Raw genomic sequence first — 19,835 nt, 5'->3', positions numbered from 1 at the left:
CCATATACTGAAAGGAAATGAAATGGAGATCTATGAATTACCTGACAAATAGTTCAAAATAATCATCTTAAAGAAGCTCAATGACGGGCTTCCCTGGTGGCGCAGTGGTTCAGAGTCCGCCTGCCGATGCAGGGGACACGGGTTCGTGCCCTGGTCTGGGAAGATCCCACATGCCGTGGAGCGGCTGGGCCCGTGAGCCATGGCCGCTGAGCCTGCGCGTCCGGAGCCTGTGCTCTGCAACGGGAGAGGCCACAGCAGTGAGAGGCCTGTGTACCGCCAATAAATAAATAAATAAATAAATAAATAAATAAAGCTCAATGTGCTACAAGAGAACATAGATAAACAACACACAAAATCAGGAAAACAATGCATGAACAAAGTAAGGATACAACAAAGTTTAGAAACTATAAATTCACAAGAGGGGCTCAACAACAGACTTGATCAAGCAGAAGAATCAGTGAACTCAAACACAGTTCATTTGACATTATCAAGTCAGAGAAACAAACAAAAAGAACAAAAGAAGAAAGCCTAAAGGACTTATGAGACAAAATCAAGTGGACAAATGCATATTACTTAGTAAAAGAAGCCAGTCTGAAAAGGCTACATACTATATGATTTCAATATAACATCCTGGAAAAGGCAAGACTATGTACGGAGAGTAAAAAGATCAGTGGTTGTATTGGTTTTGGGGCAGGGCGGGAGTGGAGGAAGAATGAGTAGGCAAAACACACAGGATTTTTAGGACAGTGAAACTACTCTGTATGATACAATGGTGGACACATCATTATACGTTTGTCCAAACCTACAGTATGTACAGTATCAAGAGTAAACCCTAATTAATGCAAACTATGGACTTAGGCTGATACTGTTGTGTCAACGTTATGTTCATCAATTATAACAAATGTACCACTCTGGTGGGGGATATTGACAATGGGGGAGCTGTGCATGTGTGGGGACAGTAGGTTTATCAGAAATCTCTGTACCTTATGCGTAATTTTGCTGTGAACCTAAAATTTCCCTAAAAAATAAAGTCCACTAAAAACAAACAAAAAAAGGCTTCAAATCAACAATCTAACTTTACACTTCAAGGAGCTAGGAAAAAAAAAAAAACTAAACCCAAAGTTATCAGAAGGAAAATTAGAACAGAAATAAATGAAATAGAGAATAGAAAAGATACACAAATTTAACAAATGCTTAGCTAGAGTAAGAGGAGTCAACATAAATCAGAAATGAAAGAGACAGAAATTAAAAAGGGATCATACGAGACTACAATGAACAACTGTATGCCAACAAATTGGATAACCTAGAAGAAATGGATAAATCTCTAGAAACATGCAACCTGTAAGAGTGAACTGTGAAGAAATGGAGATTTAATCAATCATCAAAAACCTCCCAACAAAAAAAAGCCCAGGACCACGTGGCTTCACTGGAGAAGTCCACCTAATATTTAAAGAAGAATTAATATCAATCCTTCTCAAACTCTTCCAAAAAACTGAAGAGGGAATACTTCCAAACTCATTCTGAGGCCAGCATTATCCTGATGCCAAAATCAGACAAAGATCTAAGAAAATAAAACTACAGACCAATATACCTGATGTACACTGATATAAAAATGCTAAAAAAAAATACTAGCAAACTGAATTCAACAGCATGAAGAATTAACATTATAAACAGGTGGGATTCCTGGAATATAAGAATCAACCAACATATGAATATCAATGTAATATAGCACATTTTCAGGATAAAAGACAAAACTCCCATGACTATCTCAATTAATATGGAAAAAGCATTTGACAAAAATTCAACACCTTTTCATGATTAAAAAACTCAACAAAATAGCAACAGAGGGAAATTACTTCAACATAATAAAGGCTACATATGAAAATCCACAACTAACATCATATTCAAGGGTGAAAAACTGAAAGCTTTTCCTCTAAGAGCTTGCCTTTTTAAGGTAACCTGAATTACATTTAAATTCACAACGATATTCATTGAAATCACTGAATTCATTGAAAATATATGCATTTTTAAAACCTTTGTGAATCCACATGAAATTAATAAATAGGTCAGTGGAAAGGTAGAAGTCCAGATATTAAGAGAACTGGCTTTGTACAAAACATGAATGGAAGACAAAACAGAAAAGTGAGGTTAAAGGAAGAATGGTTATATTTGGATAGGTAAATGGGTAAGTTCTTGAGCAAAGGAAAGATGGTGTATTGTAGAGCAAATACATTTAAAGGAGCTTCCTCCAGCTGCATAGTTCAAAGCTTCCACACACATCTTACATAATAAGTTTTGAAATCTATGAAGGCCTTATTCTATTTTAATGTGTGAGGTTAAGTCAACAAGAGATTTTTGTGTGGAGATGAAGAGTTTTCTTTTAAGTCTTTTAGCCTAACATAGTTTCAACTGTAGCCACAATTCAAAGATGCTGAAAAGTGGAACTAGATGAGATTCTGCTAGTGGTTTTCATTCTAGCAGGTAATTATTTTCATTACCTAAAGAGTTAAACAAGAGCCATATTTGCCGGCCATGATTTATTTGTCCTTTTTCTTCAAACAGGATAACCAAAGATACAGACAGTATTCAATAAAATAAAATAGATGAAACAAATTCTAAGAGACTGCAATGCCACATGCTACATTTAACCTAATTTTATTCATGCTTGCCTTGGGATGGGGAATAGATCATTCAGTAAAAACATACAGTAAAAACAAAATATGTCTTATCATGTACAACTTTTAAACTACAATAATGATGTACCTTAATTACGTCCATGCACACAAGTCTAACATTACAGTTCTTTTTCTTAAAATAAACACAATTAAGACTTCTAGGAGCATTTTATAATAAAGTAATTCCTAATTTTTCTTTGTAGATAGATCAAGCACCTCCAAAATACAAATTCCTATACACAGTGAGCGCTTTACTTAAAATGAATACTTAAGTAAATTAAGTACATGGACAGCCTTAGGATAAGCTGACATTATATATTCAGCTAAGTAGGCAACAAACCATAGTGCCAAATGGAAAAAGTGTATTTGCAAATAAATTTCAAAAACTACGTTAACTTTTTATAATTAAATACAGAAAATATACTGATTTGCTAAAATAAATAAGATGTGATGTAGTAACACTTCACTATAAAGAATGCATACCAGAACATTTATAAACGGTGAGTGAATCTTATTTAGTTTACTACAATAAACGCTGGCTAAATAGAAGTGCATATTGTGAAGCACTATGGGTGGTATATGTTTTGCCACATACTTTTGTTACCTTGAGGTAGATAACACATGTGTACCAAATTCGGCATTCATTTTCAGTTGCTGCTGGTATCATGTGTTTTTAAGAAATGTGTACAGTATGAAAAACTTGAAAATACTCATGAATGAAAAATGTTTTAGGAAAAAAATAGATATTTTCATGCAACTATGTACAGTCTCACTGTGTAAATTTCAAGGCAAGATTTTTGTTTCCTGTAAAACAGATCATTGTTCTATGAGAGAATGTTTTTTCCTTGTCTTAGTGCATTTCTTTTGTCTCCTCCTGCATTGCATTATTTTGCTCTATTCTTTATTTTTGTGTGCAAACGACATGCCAGTTAAAACGAAAACCATCTCACATGTAGAAAAAAAGTCTGGATTTTAAAAACCAAGAAAATATCCTTTCTAAATGACACCATCTGATTCAAGTAAAAAAATGACTTAAACACTAGTAATAAAGAAGACAAAACACATTTCATGAAGAATACAAAAAGAAATGTCTGCTGAGTGTTTTAGTTCAGATGTTTCAGAATGCTGCTGTATGTTTTATGAGGAATCTGAGGGGAAGATTTCATAGCAGAAGGTGTTAATGTGGCCTGTATTGACTTAAGTGGTGACCCAACTGGACTGTGAAACTGTGGGATGCCTATGGATTCAAGCTGCTTGTTAAAGAGGAACTCCCCACTGTTGTTCAGAAATCCTTCCTCATTTCCTCTCTCCCCAAGCTTCCCATCCTCTACCGGCTCAGTTTCTAGCATTTCAGTATCCTCTTTCCTGCTAAAGAACTTGTCCAGGTAACTGGTGTAAGTGTTTTCCTTTTCAATTTGCTCATCCTTCCTTACCTCACAACAAAACTGATTTATGAGAAAACAGTCCTCCCCACCTCCCACAAACTGGCTATCCCAAGAAGACTGGTACAAGGCTTCTAATTGAGCCAAATTGGCCATTCCTTTCTCCTGTTTTTCTCGGCTTACTGACTTGGATATCAAACTTTTCAATTCTAGTTGGGACACTGAGCTATTCAAGTCATTTAATTTGTCAACAACATCAGTAGGCTCATGTTGTGAACTAAGTTGAATAGTTCCTGCAATAAACGAATCAAAGTCAAATCCCTGATTCTTTTCCCTTTCTTTTTCAGCCAGTTGCTGTGACGCTTCCTCTAGAGCTATCTGGGCTTTAACCAATCCATTCCTTTCACATTTTGACTTGCCTTTCTTATCAGATTTTTCTTTGCTTTGTTCTTTCCAATTGGAAAGATCTATAATAAGCTTGGGTTCATAGTAATGATTAACTTCACTCTCTCTCCAAACTAAGTTATCTAAGTATGATGATGACCTCGTTTTGTAGTTACAAGTATGGCTACACTCCAGATCACAGTATTTGTTTTCATGATGATCTGAGTATTGCCAACAAGGCTCAGTAGAGTAACTGGTGTCAAAAGCAGGATCCTCCAAATACTTTTCACGATCTCCATCCAAATATTTTCGAGGATCGACTTGTACTTCTTCTTCATCAGTGACATCGGACAGAGCTCTTGGGTCAAGCTGAACTTCATCAATATCAAAGTTGTTATGTATAGGCCAATCATGCTCTGAAAACTGACAATCATGGTACCTGAAAAACATTAATACATTAGTCTTAGTCCAGGTGTATGATTTCATTTTCAAATTCACTGCGTGCCTTTTAGATCAAAACACTGTGCGTGCTAGGTCTATGATGGGATAACAGGAGTGTTAAGTCATGAGCCTTCCTCCAGGAATTTATAATATATAATCTTAACGGATAGGTAAGCTCTGTTACTATATAAAGCAATATGAGGCAATATTTGGTAATTACCAATAAAGTATATAATTATATAAAATGCATATAAACATCTGAGTGGCTGATGTACAGTTCAATTCTAACACAGTTTCACACACACAAAAAAATACTTTATGGCCACAAAATGTAGATCTCTAATTTCAATCAGGTGTCATACAGATTTTCACTCTACTGGTAATAAGGCAGATAAGGACTTGATGGAAATCATCACCATGAATAGAAAAAACAAAAAAACCCAACAAGTATCCATGTATATGTTTTACTGAATGTGGTATCCTCTTACTGACACATTACAGTAAGGTGACCACACCATGCTCAAGTAGAGGCAGACTGAGACACACATGAAAACATGGGGGGTTGAGGAGGAGGGACTAGAAAAGAGATTAGATAACTAATAAGTATGACAGAAAATGTGGAGACTGGAAAACATCCGGGTATGTGAGGAAAGAACTATACACAGATGGTAGAAATGTTCATGTGGAGAAAGAAAATGGTTGGCAGATGTGTGTAAACATACTCTCAAACACCTCAACATTTTAGGAGTAAAAAAAATGCAACAAGTGAACAAACTAATTTCGACATTAACTACTTCTTGTTCCAAAGTAGCATTTAATTTTTCCCATTATGTATATCCTAAGCAGTAATTATTAAATATTTAAATCACATAAAGGCTATTCAAAGACAGCAGTAAGTTCAACAGAAACCCAAGACCATTTCTAAATTTCTAAGACTTTTACATTGTCTTATCATTTATAATTTAAAAATAAAACTCACTATATTATGGTTCATTGAAAATAAAATAATTTTCAAAAAAAAATCTTTTTCTAATTTAGAGTCAATTTACCTTTCCCAGTTATAAATGTGACTATGAGTTTCATCCATAAGCAAAATATCATCAACTTCATCTTCAATATGAAAAGGATGACTTGAAATTGGCTCATCCATTGGAAAAGAGTAAATGCTCATGTAAGGATGGGAAAGCGCTTCTTCTGCTGTCAACCGATCCATGGGGCTGAATGTCAAAATTTGTTCCAGGAAATCCAGTGCTGCAAAACAGAGGAATAAAACACCTTAACTATACTGGAGGTCCACCAACCCATAAAGAACAAAAAGGGATTGTACAATTAAAAGGTAAGTTAATTTAAGTTTTGTCAGAGAAATAAAACTAGCTTTCCTGATTCACTGATTGAAAAGACACGCGTCCAAGAAACAAAGTAAATATTTGAAATATACCCCAATCTCATATTATGGCCAGTTATAAAGAAAAAGGAATATATTAAGTTGAACCATGTGAAACTTTCATTTTTGTCAGTCAAAAATGGTCAAACAACAGCAATTTCATATGGCTCAACCTAATACATACGTCCTAATTTCAGCTCTGCAACTCACTAGCTTAGCTGAATTACTAGCTAAGCGGAATTACTAGCTATGTGGAACTGGACAGGTTATTTAAACTTGCTGAACTTCAGTTTCTTCATGTGTAGAATGGATATATAGATAGATGTCTTACAAGGTGTAAAAATTAAATGTATAGTGTCTAGTGCTTAATATAAAGCCCTTTCTTCCCCTTATCTCACTGACTAGCTGTTGTACTAATTTGTTGATTTCTGTTTCACATCAATCACACTACAGCATATCACACAATGCACTTGATCATTTTAGGGCTATGGTGGAGTTACCAGAAACCCAATTCTTCCCACTCAGTCTTTTAGGCCTTCCTAAGCTCCTTTCCCAGCCTGAACCACTCTGTCACCAGCCCTCCACCACCACACACTTGTATGCCTTAGGACTGACATCAATCTTCAACTCTGAATCATTCCTACCTTCCACTTTCTCCATTTCCTAGCCATACAGTGCTGATAAAAACTAGATGCAAAATCACATGTATATCTAGCTTTCTACAAATTCATACATACTGTGGAATTTCAATTTGGCCTCTGCTATTGCTTAGCAATGTTCCTCACCATCTCTTTTTTTTTTTTTTTTTTTGGCGGTACGTGGGCCTCTCACTGTTGTGGCCTCTCCCGCTGCGGAGCACAGGCTCCGGACGCACAGGCTCAGAGGCCATGGCTCACGGGCCCAGCCGCTCTGCGGCATGTGGGATCCTCCCAGACCGGGGCACGAACCCGTGTCCCCTGCATCGGCAGGAGGACTCTCAACTACGGCGCCACCAGGGAAGCCCCTCACCATCTCTTTATGCTATCTATCTTTCCATTATTCTCAACAGATAAACCTACTTCACATTTATCTCAATCCCTACTTCTTCACTATGGTCTATCACACATCTACTTAACCTTACTTTCTGTCTCAAAGGAAAAGTTAGCTAGCCCTTCTCTCTAAAACTAAGCTGCACTCTAGAAAGGATGCTATTCTCAATTCCCAATCTCTCATTAACATGAAAAATAGCTGACATTTATATAGCCATTTATATTTTCACCTTTTCTCCACTCCTCTCTATTATATTACCCTATCTAGGAAGTCATTTCATGATACAACAAGCTGTTGTTCTTGGTTCTCCTGCAAGAGTCAGTCTTAGGCCAGGGCCCATGTGTCTCAAGGCAAGAGACAATCTGAGGCATAGAGTTATGAATGGTTGACTCAGCATAATCACCATCCTTGGAAGGAAATATATCCAGCTACACAAGAGGAATATACTCTAAAATCCCTAGCATTTGGGAACAGTAGATAGCAGGTAGAAAGAGGCAGAGGTAACAAAGTAGTCAGGCTGATGGACTTCCCTGGTGGCGCAGTGGTTAAGAATCTGCCTACCAATACAGGGGACGGGTTCAATCCCTGGTTCGGGAAGATCCCACATGCCGCGGAGCAACTAAGCCCGTGTGCCACAACTATTGAGCCTGTGCTCTAGAGCCCACAAGCCACAACTACTGAGCCCGCATGCCACAACTACTGAAGCCTGTGTGCCTAGAGCCCATGCACAACAAGAGAAGCCACCGCAATGAGAAGCCCACACACCGCAAGGAAAGAGTAGCCCCTGCTTACCGCAACTAGAGAAACCCTGTGCGCAGCAACAAAGACTCAACGCAGAAAAAAAAAAAAAGAAAGTAGTCAGGCTGAGCTCCCAAATGTATGCAAAGAAAAAACATTTCCATCATTGTTGAAAATGCTATTGGATAGCACTGTTCTGGAGGAAATCGGTCTATTTACTACAATGGTGTTGAAGTATGCTAAGATATAGAAATAAGTGGTAAATCTTTCACCACTCTTATTCAACATAGTTTTGGAAGTCCTAGCCACAGCAATCAGAGAAAAAAAAGAAATAAAAGGAATACAAATTGGAAAAGAAGTAAAACTGTCACTGTTTGCCAATGACATGATACTATATATAGAAAATCCTAAAGATGTCACCAGAAAACTACTAGAACTAATCAATGAATTTGCTAAGGTTGCAGGATACAAAATTAATGCACAGAAATCTCTGGCATTCCTATATACCAACAACAAAAAATTCAGAAAGAGAAACTAAGGAAACACTCCCATTTACCATTGTAACAAAAAGAATAAAATACCTAGGAACAAACCTAAGGAGGCAAAAGACTTGTACTCAGAAAACTATAAAACACTGATGAAAGAAATCAAAGATGACGTAAACAGATGGAGAAATATACCATGTTCTTGGATTGGAAGAATCAATAATGTGAAAATGACTATACTACCCAAAGCAATCTACAGATTCAATGCAGTGGCATTCTTCACAGAATTAGAACAGAAATTTTTACAATTCGTATGGAAACACAAAAGACCCCTAACAGTCAAAGCAATCTTGAGAAAGAAAAATGGGAGTTGGAGGAATCAGGCTCCTCAACTTCAAACTATACTACAAAGCTACAGTAATCAAGACAGTATGGTACTGGCACAAAAACAGAAATACAGATCAATGGTAAAGGATAGAATGCCCAGAGATAAACCCACACACACTTATGGGCACCTAATTTACAACAAAGGAGGCAAGAACATACAATGGAGAAAAGACAGCCTCTTCAATAAGTGGTGCTGGGAAAACTGGACAGCTACATGTAAAAGAATGAAATTTGAACACTACCTAACACCATACACAAAAATAAACTCCAAATGGATTAAAGACTTAAATGTAAGACCAGACACTATAAAACTCTTAGAGGAAAACATAGGAAAAACACCCTTTGACATAAACCACAGCAAGATCTTTTTAGACCCACCTCCTAGAGTAACGGAAATAAAAACATAAATAAACAAATGGGACCTAATTAAACTTAAATGCTTTTGCACAGCAAAGAAAACCATAAAGAAGACAAAGACAACCCTCAGAATGGGAGAAAATATTTGCAAATGAAACAACAGACACAGGATTAATCTCCAAAATATAAAAACAGCTCATGGAGCTCAATATCAAAAAAACAAACAATCCAGTTAAAAAATGGGTGGAAGGCCTAAATAGACATTTCATCAAGGAAGACATATAGATGGCCAAGAGACACATGAAAAGATGCTCAACATCACTAATTATTAGAGAAATGCAAGTCAAAACTACAATGAGGTATCACCTCACGCTGGTCAGAATGGCCATTATCAAAAAAGCTAGAAACAATAAATGCTGGAAAGGGTGTGGTGAAAAGGGAACCCTCCTGCACTGTTGGTGGGAATATAAATTGATACAACCACTATGGAAAACAGTATGGAGTTCCTGAAAAAACTAAAATTAGAACTACCATATGACCCAACAATCCCACTACTGGGCATATACCAAGAAAATCATAATTCAAAAAGAGACATGTACCACAATGTTTATTGCAGCACTATTTACAATAGCCAGGACATAGAACCAACCTAAATGTCCATCAACAAATGAATGGATAAAGAAGATGTGGCACATATATCCAGTGGAATATTACTCAGCCATCAAAAAAATGAGTTATTTGTAGTGAGGTGGATGGACCCAGAGTCTGTCATACAAAGTAAAGTAAGTCAGAAAGAGAAAAACAAATACCGTATGCTAACGCATATATGTGGAATCTAAAAAAGAAAAAAAAAAACGGTACTGATAAACCTAGTTTCACGGCAGGAATAAAGAGGTAGATAACAAGAATGGACTTGACATGGGGTGGGAGGGCAAAGCTGGGGCAAAGTGAGCGTAGCATCGACATATATACACTACCGAATATAAAATGGTTGGCTGGTGGGAAGCAGCAGCATAGCACGGGAGATCAGCTCGGTGCTTTGTGATGACCTAGAGAGGCAGGATAGGGAGGATGGGAGGGAGCTTCCAGAGGGAGGGGATATGGGGATATGTGTTATGCATATGGTTGATTCGCTTTGTTGTGCAGCAGAAACTAACACAGTATTATGAAGCAATTAGACTCCAATAAAGATCCATTAAAAAAAAAGAAATTAAGTGGTAAACTATAGAGAAAGGGAGGATGAAAGGTAAGAATGGAGGGAAATTTAAGACTGGGTATTCATCTAACGACACTAGTGGGAACAGGGTTCCTAGTAGTCTTAATGTGTTAATTCACATGTACTTAATCTTATTTGCTTTTTCCCTCCGATGATCATGAACAGAACGTGAGAAAAGCTTAAGATGTTTAGGAAACTATATATTCCTATCTTTATGATTCATGAAAGAACTATTACAATCCTGGCACCGATGTAGCTAAATACAGTATGATAATTCTTAAAGATAATGAGACACAATCAACTTTTACAAAAGATGTTTTTCATGTCTAATGCTCTTCTTTTAAAGAATGTTATCTTACTACAGATAACTATTACAGGAGTTAGACTTTTGTATCTTATTTATATCAACAAACCCTAAAGATATGTCTTATTTTGAGATATGAAATTAATTACTTTAGTGGTCAACAGTTTTGATTCTCCCCAAGTTCCTACTACTTTCAAGTCTGCACAAACTCTCACATTTAGCACCTAATATTACTAACAGTGATCTGCCAACTTTTATGTAGGAAGTTTGCTCACATGGAGTTTTGATCTCTCCTCCTTCTCTTCCTTGCTCTGAAACCTTTGCTTTCCCTGACTCAATTCCCTCTTTCATATCTAAATCACATTTATATTCACACCCACACTTATGTATCATATAACCCTCACAGAACCCCATTCCAGCTTAGTGAGAGTCAGTGATTAATCTGTTCACCTAGCGTAGACAATCAGAGGTGTAAGCTGGAAAAGTAGATGGAGTTAGAACCAGGAGAGAGGGGTTACTTTCTGGAATCTAGAAAATTATTCAGAGCAAAGAAACAGATCCCAGCCTAAGTGCCAGGCCAAAAAAGGGAAAGCCAGTGCTGAAGTTTTAGGTATACCTTAAAGTGTCTAAAGACTATTTGCGAGAATGCTACATATCTAAGGATAAAAAGCTAAAGCTTCCCTACACAAATCCTGCTTACACACAAACACACCATTACATGATGCCTACTCTTCAGTCACAATACCTTCTCGACTAATTCCCGGAAGCAGCTGAGTTAAAGGTTTGTGTGGCTCAGTCATGTCATTTCTAATGTAAACTGGAATAACGCTGAGAAGCTCCTGACGATCTTCCTCATGTACGACAGGGATAGATTCTAAAATCAGCTGCATCTGTTCAAGTTCATGTGCACCTGAGATCAAAAAAACACCAAATACAACAGGAATAAACACACTGTTTACTTTTTGGCAATAAACATTCTAAAGCTATAGGAGAGTAACTTAAATATTGTAATGAACACTGGGGGGAAAATTGTTTTAACTGAATCATTAATCAGCAGATTTCACTGCACTGAATATCATCATCAACCTGCTCAAAAAGCATATCTATTTCAATTACTGCTCACTGATATGTTTAGTTTTAGCTGCTTTGTTTCCATAAGAAATTGACTTGAAGTCTGGCCTCATATTAAGGTACCATAAAGTAGTGAAAAAAGCAATGAATTGAGATTTAAAGACCTAGAATCTAGTCCTAACTATACCACTAATTAACTCACTGTAACTCTGAGAATACTTAACATGGTGATGACTTAATTTCACTCTCAATAAAACAGAGGCCTGGACTAGATTTGTGAAACAAAAAGTTTTATAGTTATATATTAGGCTCAGTTAACATTTCAGGACCACTTAAAGAAATAAAAGGGGAAACACTTCAGGCTAAATGGGCAACTAAAATTTTAAAAAAACCATTCATTTGCTTTTCCACTTATTTCTAGAAATTCATTCAACATTCAAAATTTTTCTTGAGTGCCTACTATGAGCAAGGCACTTTAGAATACATCTATGAAACAAAACCGAGCAAGTTCCTGCTTTCATAAAGCTCACAATCTAATGGAGGAAGACAGATAATAACTCTGTAAACATTCACATCAAACGGTGACAAATGCTATGAAGAAAAATAGAGTAAGCTAAGGGGGACAGGAGCACTGTTGGGGGTAGGGTTAATTTATATTAACAACCAAGGATGACCAAGGAAGGCCTCACTGAGAAGCTGAAAATTAAGGAAGTTAGGAAACACACCATACATTCATATGGAGGAAAGGAGTTCCAGGAAGATGAGAAAAGGCCCAAAGGCCTACAGGAGACAGTGGGCTTGGGATGTCCAAGAAACAACAATTAGGCAAGTGTAGCTCAAGTAGAGTGGCTCGGGGGGAAGTGATAGGAGATGAGGTCAGTGGTACCAGAACAAAAGAGTTTACTTTATCCTGAATTTGATAAGAAGCCATTGTAGAGTTTTGAACACACAAATGACATGAGCGATGTTTTCAGAGAACTACTACACTGCTATGTGGTAACTAGACCACAGACAGCAAAGGTTAAAGCAGGAAAGCCAGTTAGGAGGTCATGCATTAGACCAGGAGAGGCATAATGGTTTACTGAACTGGCAGGAGGTGGGTAGTGATAGAGATACTAACAAGCAGTTAGATTCAGGACATATTTTGAAGGAAGAGCCTGCAAGATCTGTGCTGAGAGAAGTGAAAGATGATGCCAAGATTTTGGCCTGAGCAACTAAGAAGTGGGTCTGGTTTACTAAGATGAGGAAGAGAGCAGAAAGAGAAAGTATGAGGGAGAAATATCAGGAAGTCAGTTTTGGATAGGTTAAATTTAAGATGCCATTAGACATCCAAGTGGAGATACTGAGTAAGACCGAAAAATAAGGCTAGGACACTTACCATAGGTTAAAAATACACAGATTTCCAATGAATGCTTAGTCCTTGCCTTTATTGCTCTGTTAATATATTGAGGCCTATACTAATCAACACTTAGATCTCCCTCATGTTGCTTTTACTGGATGGATCACAAACCTACCGAAGAGGCTTTAGAAGGGAACTATCACTGAATCTTTCAAATCATTTCACTTGTTTGAGTTCTTGTTAAAATTCTCTTTAATTAAATGTTTAAAGTTTAAAGGGTTTAAGATCGAAAATTACATTATTTAGAGGTTTTTTTTTTTTAAATCCACCTTAACTAAAAACTCTCTCACGCATGTTTTTAGACTCCTTCATAGCACCAAACTCTGCAAAAATTGGTTGTTTCTGAAATATCACAGCAGTCAGGCAACAGGATATGGCAAATCAAGCAACAGGGTTGACAGGGGACACAGAAAGAATTACAGAATTTTCAACAACTGCTAAAAAATTTTACCAGGAAGTGACAAACACTGACAGAATCAGGCAACTCAGGTATCATTTAACACAAATAACCTAACAAATACTATGGATCTACAAAATATGAAATTATGTTTAAGAAGATATATGCTAAAGAACACTAGAATTCTGACTAAATTTACTGAGTGAACAATTCAGTGAATACGTAAGTTTTCTCAATTTTTTAGATATTAAAACCATTTTATCTTTTCATTTTAATATTCTACACTACAATAAATTGTTTTAAATCTTACATAAGTCTTGCTTCATAGATATATACAAAATTATTTCTCTCTGGGATAATTTTTTCCCCTGTATTTTAAAATTTCTAACCTGCAAAGAGGGTTTTACCAGTCAGCATTTCAGCAAAGATGCAGCCTGCAGCCCACATGTCAATCGCTTTCGTATAATTATTAGGAGAAAGTAAAAGACGTGGAGATCTGTACCATTTAGTAACCAATCCTTCAGAAAGATGACCCTGAAAAAGGAACAAAAATATACTTTTTACTTTAGCTGAATAACAGTACATAAAAAACATGATTCACTAAAGAATCCTTAATCTAAAAACAAACTGTAATTGTAAAATCCTAAAACAATACTGTTGATTTCTATGCCTATTTTCAAGTCTCTTGCACTTGTGAGCATGAATGGAGGTTAAACTCCCCCTGTAATGTACCATCTATAAAATTATGTTCACGTGAAGTCTGCTAACCAAAGTATACGATAAGAATTTAGTGTTAGGGCTTCCCTGGTGGCGCAGTGGTTGAGAGTCCGCCTGCCGATGCAGGGGACACGGGTTCGTGCCCCGGTCCGGGAAGATCCCACATGCCGCGGAGCGGCTGGGCCCGTGAGTCATGGCCACAGAGCCTGTGTGTCCGGAGCCTGTGCTCCGCAACGGGAGAGGCCACAACAGTGAGAGGCCCGCGCCACAAAAAAAAAAAAAAAAAAAGAATTTTAGTGTTAACTCTAGGCCACATATTCAAAACAGGTTTCAGAGGAAGAGCTATTTTTCATTTCAAGTCTCAAGTTAATAAAGGAGCAGGTATGCTTTATATCAATGAGAGAAAGGCAGGAAAGAGCACCAGAGGTGCTATTTAAAAACGCATTGCTGGGGCTTCCCTGGTGGCGCAGTGGTTAAGAATCCTCCTGCCAATGCAGGGGACACAGGTTCAAGCCCTGGTCTGGGAAGATCCCACATGCTGCAGAGCAACTAAGCCCATGCACCACAACTACCGAGCCCTCGTGCCGCAACTACTGAAGCCTGCACACCTAGAACCCATGCTCCGCAACAAAAGAAGCCACCACAATGAGAAGCCCACACACCACAACGAGTAGCTTCCGCTTGTTGCAACTAGAGGAAGCCTGTGCACAGCAACGAAGACCCAACGCAGCCAAAAATAAATTAATTAATTTTAAAAATAAATAAAATAAAAATGCATTGCCAATCTCCTTACTGACAATCCAGGAGACCTGGCTTTACTGCATACCCCATTCCTAATCAATTTTACTACTTTTCATTTATGAATTGTTTGACAGAAACAGTTATACATATATTGCCTTATTTCATCTTCAAAACAACCCTGAGAAAATGTGAAGGTAGATATTAACACAGATTAAAGAATCTGCTTAAGGTCATATAGCTTAGTTGGATGTAGAAATTAACTCAATTTTAGATAGTGTAACTTCTAGTTCAGTGTTCCATCTACAATACTTTATACTGTTATCCATAAAGAGGATGTGGTCATCCATTTCATTTTGGTACTCAATTTCTATGTTAAAGTTGTTTTTTTTTTAAATTAATTATACTCAGTGTGAGATGACACATGAAAATGAAAAGATTTGTCTGAAACATGTGCTATGGGAAGCCAAGCAAGCAGGCCTCCCACGGATGCTTTATAACCAAAGCAGCTCCATTTTTACATTTTGAACATCAGGATCCCACATATGATTTCACTTGAAAACTAAAAGACCAGAGTTCAGCTCAGAAAATTAAAGCAAGCTTTTATTTAAGGCAAAGTTACTATGAATCCTTCTGGCTATTCTTATTGTCTACTTTATGCGAATTTAGATTTCAAACTAAACTAAGTTTACTAAACAAGGCAAAACAGAATAGTATACTTGAATGGACCAAAAAAAGGCATAAAAGTTGAAATAGCAACCCCTATTACCTTCAGATAGAACCACCTTCTGCCCTAAACACATAAGGATATATCCTACTTTTAAATAAGGGAGAATTTCAGTTATATAATAAATATAAATATATAAATCAATATAATAAATACCCATACACTTTTAAGAATTTGTATTTAATCAGGATTCTACTCCACCTTCATTTCAAACACAGGGAGACTGTGAATGGAAAAAAGGTACTATGTAAAGTTTAATACAATTAACTAAAATTTCTGCCACAACACACAAAGGAAACATAAGCACTTATATCTGATGATGTATATCAGTTTAAAGGTCTGTCTCAGCTGACTTTCCACATACCTTATGGGAATAATGAGGATCCATGATCCGTGCAAGACCAAAGTCGCCTATCTTCAGCACCAAGTCTTCAGTATTAATGAAAAGATTAGCTGGTTTGAGATCTCTGTGCAGTACGTTTGCTGAGTGAATATATTTGAGCCCACGTAGCAGCTGATACATGAAAAGCCTGGCATGCTCTTCCAGTAACGGGCCCTGCTCCAGGACATTAGCCAAGTCTGTCTCCATGTACTCCTGAACAATGTAAACACTGTTCAGTTCAGTAAGAGAGCCCACATCATCTGTTAACTGGCTTCCACTAGGACCAAGAATTTCAAACACCTTCACAATGTTATCATGGTCAAGTCTTCTAATAATTTTGATTTCACGCAGAGCATGTTTAACACTCTGGGGATCGGTAAGGACAATTTTCTTGATGGCTACTCTTTTGTCACAGTCATTGTCTACAGCAGAAAAAACCAAGCCATTGCCTCCACAACCCAATGGTTTTAAGTCCATATACCTAGAGCCCAGATCAAAACCATGAATGTTCATGAGACTTTCAAATTTCTCTGCCATTCTGAAACCCTTACTATTGCCTTTTCCTTTCGTATTGTTGAACTTGTGTAAATAAGGAAGAAAGCTGGCATCAAAAGGAAAGATCTTTCAAAAAGGTAGAAAAAAAATAATTTTGCTTCCACAGCAAGATGGTTTCATTGCATATGCCAACCAGGCCCGCTGAGTTCCCCTTAGATTTAAAGCTCAAAAAGCTCTACTCATACTGAGAATTAAAAAGATTGCAGTACTCATAGTTCAAGAAAGGGGCAGCAACTCTGCAGACATTTAAAGAAAACACTCAAGAAACTCAAACGGAATGAAATGACATACTATGCACTCAGATTTACTGTGCTGAAGGATTTAACATTTAACAAAAATGTGAATAAATATGCACACAACAGGCTTCTATGAACATTCTCCTCACAGTGCAGATACATTCAGTGTTGGACTGGTCCTGAGCAGCATCATTCTAAGGTGCTGGTAAGCACTATTTCCGTTTTGCTTCTTTTCTTCCTTTGTTGCTGTATATTTCAACAGGAAGCCCTGGTGGCTGTTGGTTAACAGAAGATGTCTTTTGTTAGTGATCAGGTGGCTCCAGCTCACCACAATCACAATCAAAGCTACCGTCCATCTTACTCTGATACAACCTGGAGGATGAGAAAAAAGAAGGAAAAGAGTCACCACTGTAGGAAATGCTTTTTTTTTTTTTGGCTGCACCTTGTGACAGGCGGAACTTCCCCGACCAGGGATCAAACCCATACCCCCTGCAGTGTAAGCGAGGAGTCTTAACCACTGGACCACCAGGGAAGCCCAGGACATGCTCTTTTATTCAACTCTATAAAATGACACAACTGGGCATTTAGCTATAGGCTACTACTGGTACATTAAACTTACGTATTTATAGTCACTAAATGGAAAGATGACCCTCAATCAAAAACAGCTATCCATGTTGTAAGCAATTCACATGTGTTGGCTCAGACTCCAGATCCCACCATACTAGATTCTTTATATTATTTAGGTCATTAGCTTGTATAATTTCTTAAATGTCAATGAGCAAAGGAAGGCTCAGAATATTTTTAAAGAATTCTCTAGAATTTTTGAGGGGTAAAGCATTAGTAACATTTTTCTAAAAATATATATATAATAGCCTGCAATGTGTTAGTTTGTTAAAGAACATGTTTACTGGGCTTCCCTGGTGGCGCAGTGGTTGAGAGTCCGCCTGCCGATGCAGGGACATGGGTTCGTGCCACGGTCCGGGAAGATCCCACATGCCGCGGAGCGGCTGGGCCCGTGAGCCATGGCCACTGAGCCTGCGCGTCCGGGAGCCTGTGCTCCGCAACAGAAGAGGCCACAGCAGTGAGAGGCCCACACACCGCAAAAAAAAAAAAAAAAAAGAACGTTTACTTATTAACTCTGCCTAACAATATCTAATGAACGAAAGTGTAGCAGTACAAATAAGAAATTTGCCGAGCATGTTCTTAAATTTACATAGGAGTGAACTTAAACAGTGAATAAACCTATGAATAAAACCCATGAAATGATGTTTAACTTCACTGGTAATCAGAAAAATTACTTCATGAAGATAACATTTCAGATTGATTAAGAGTCAGCTGTTAATATCAAGTCTGGAGAGCAATGTGGAAAAACAGGAACTTTCATACAATATTGGTGAGAGTTTAAATCAGTAAGACCATCAAAGAGCAATTTGGCATAAGCAAATAAATAAGGATCATACCTATGACTTGGCAATTTTTCTTCACGGACAGGTCCCTAGAGAAATGCTTGCAAATGAACATGCAAATGTTCATTTTCTTTGTAAGGGCAAAATATCAAAAAAAGCCTAAACTTTCAACAATAAGAGAATAAATGAGTTATACTCATATAGTGAACTACTATATAATAGTAAAAAATGAAGAGAGATGGTTGAAATCTCCAAATACACACTAAATTTAAAAAGCAAATGCAGAGAGAAATGTGCATGCTGAAACCAGTTATATCAAGTGCAAAATGATGCTTTTAGGGTGCATACAGATGTAGCAAAAGTAAAAAAAACATAAGATTGATAAATAACCAATTCATAATAATGATTACCTTGAGGAATGAAGGAAGGGATAAGAATCAGGGTAGGATTACACAGCACTCTTCAACTGTATCTTTAATGTGTTAGTTCTTAAAAAAAAACTGAAGTGTGACAAATTATTAGAATGTTACAGTTAGGTGGTATGTAAATGAAGAGCTCACATTATAGTGGGGGAATACAGGCAGACAAAAATGTAAAACACAGATATTAGATGGCAATAAGTGTTGTGGAAAAATAAAACAGAGAAAGAGGACCGGGAGGGTAGTTAGGAAATGCCTCTCTGATAAAGTGTTATTGGAGCAAAGCTCTAAAGGAGGAAGTAAGGAAGTGGGTATGCATTAGGGATGCTATGTGGGAGAAACTGTTGTAGACAGAGGGACTAAGACTGGAAAGCCACTAAGGTGAGTGTCTCATGTCCCAGAAGCAAGTAGGAGGGCAATGTCGTAGCTCATGTACATGCCTATGAGCATGTAATACAGCCTAACTAACCCTTACATGGAAAGGCTTCCTGTTGCTTTAAAAAAAATTTTTTTTTTATTTTTGGCTGTGTTGGGTCTTCGTTGCCGCGTGCGGGCTTTCTCTAGGTGTGGCGGTGCGCGGGCTTCTCATTGTGGTGGCTTCTCTTGTTGTGGAGCACGGGCTCTAGGTGCATGGGCTCAGTAGTTGTGGCTCGCGGGCTCTAGAGAGCAGGCTCAGGAGTTGTGGCACACTGGCTTAGGTGCTCCACGGCATGTGGGATCTTCCCAGACCAGGGCTCGAACCCGTGTCCCCTGCATTGGCAGGTGGATTCTTAACCACTGTGCCACCAGGGAAGCCCTGGCTTCCTGTTGCTGACTTTTGATCTTAAAGCTGGTATAGGGGCATATACAGTGCTATTTTCTGAATGGGTCTGAAGAGATTGGAAATAGGACAGCTGTAATAGTCCTTTGTTCAAAGAGCTAATCGTTTAAAGGCCAGGAGAAAATTTATCATTGTATGAAATAAAGCAGTCCATTCCGAACCTGAACATGTAACAACTTACAATCA

At 37.6% G+C, this 19,835-nt stretch overlaps 1 protein-coding gene across 3 annotated transcripts in view; it reads right to left on the bottom strand.

Moving 5' to 3' along the window:
* Positions 1-2,531: 2,531 nt before the first annotated feature.
* MAPK6 (mitogen-activated protein kinase 6) overlaps positions 2,532-19,835 on the bottom strand; it is a gene marked incomplete at its 3' end in the record, with an annotated part of 35,750 nt that continues 18,446 nt past the window's right edge. Inside the window, exons 2-7 of one of the 3 annotated variants that reach the window (XM_082649278.1) lie at positions 17,154-17,376; positions 16,196-16,426; positions 14,039-14,183; positions 11,528-11,692; positions 5,932-6,133; positions 2,532-4,880 (exon numbers count right to left, since the gene is read on the bottom strand). In XM_082649278.1, coding sequence (XP_082505404.1) covers positions 3,779-4,880; positions 5,932-6,133; positions 11,528-11,692; positions 14,039-14,183; positions 16,196-16,420 — 1,839 coding nt within the window. In that variant the 5' untranslated portion in view covers positions 16,421-16,426; positions 17,154-17,376. Of the gene's footprint in view, positions 4,881-5,931; positions 6,134-11,527; positions 11,693-14,033; positions 14,184-16,195; positions 17,377-19,835 lie in introns of those variants that run through there. The other 2 variants (XM_082649277.1, XM_082649279.1) reach the window with 2 other exon arrangements.

This window comes from Grampus griseus (assembly GCF_964374135.1).
Source record: "Grampus griseus genome assembly, chromosome: 2".
NCBI lineage: Eukaryota > Metazoa > Chordata > Mammalia > Artiodactyla > Delphinidae > Grampus > Grampus griseus.
This window is presented reverse-complemented; position numbering and strand designations above follow the sequence as displayed.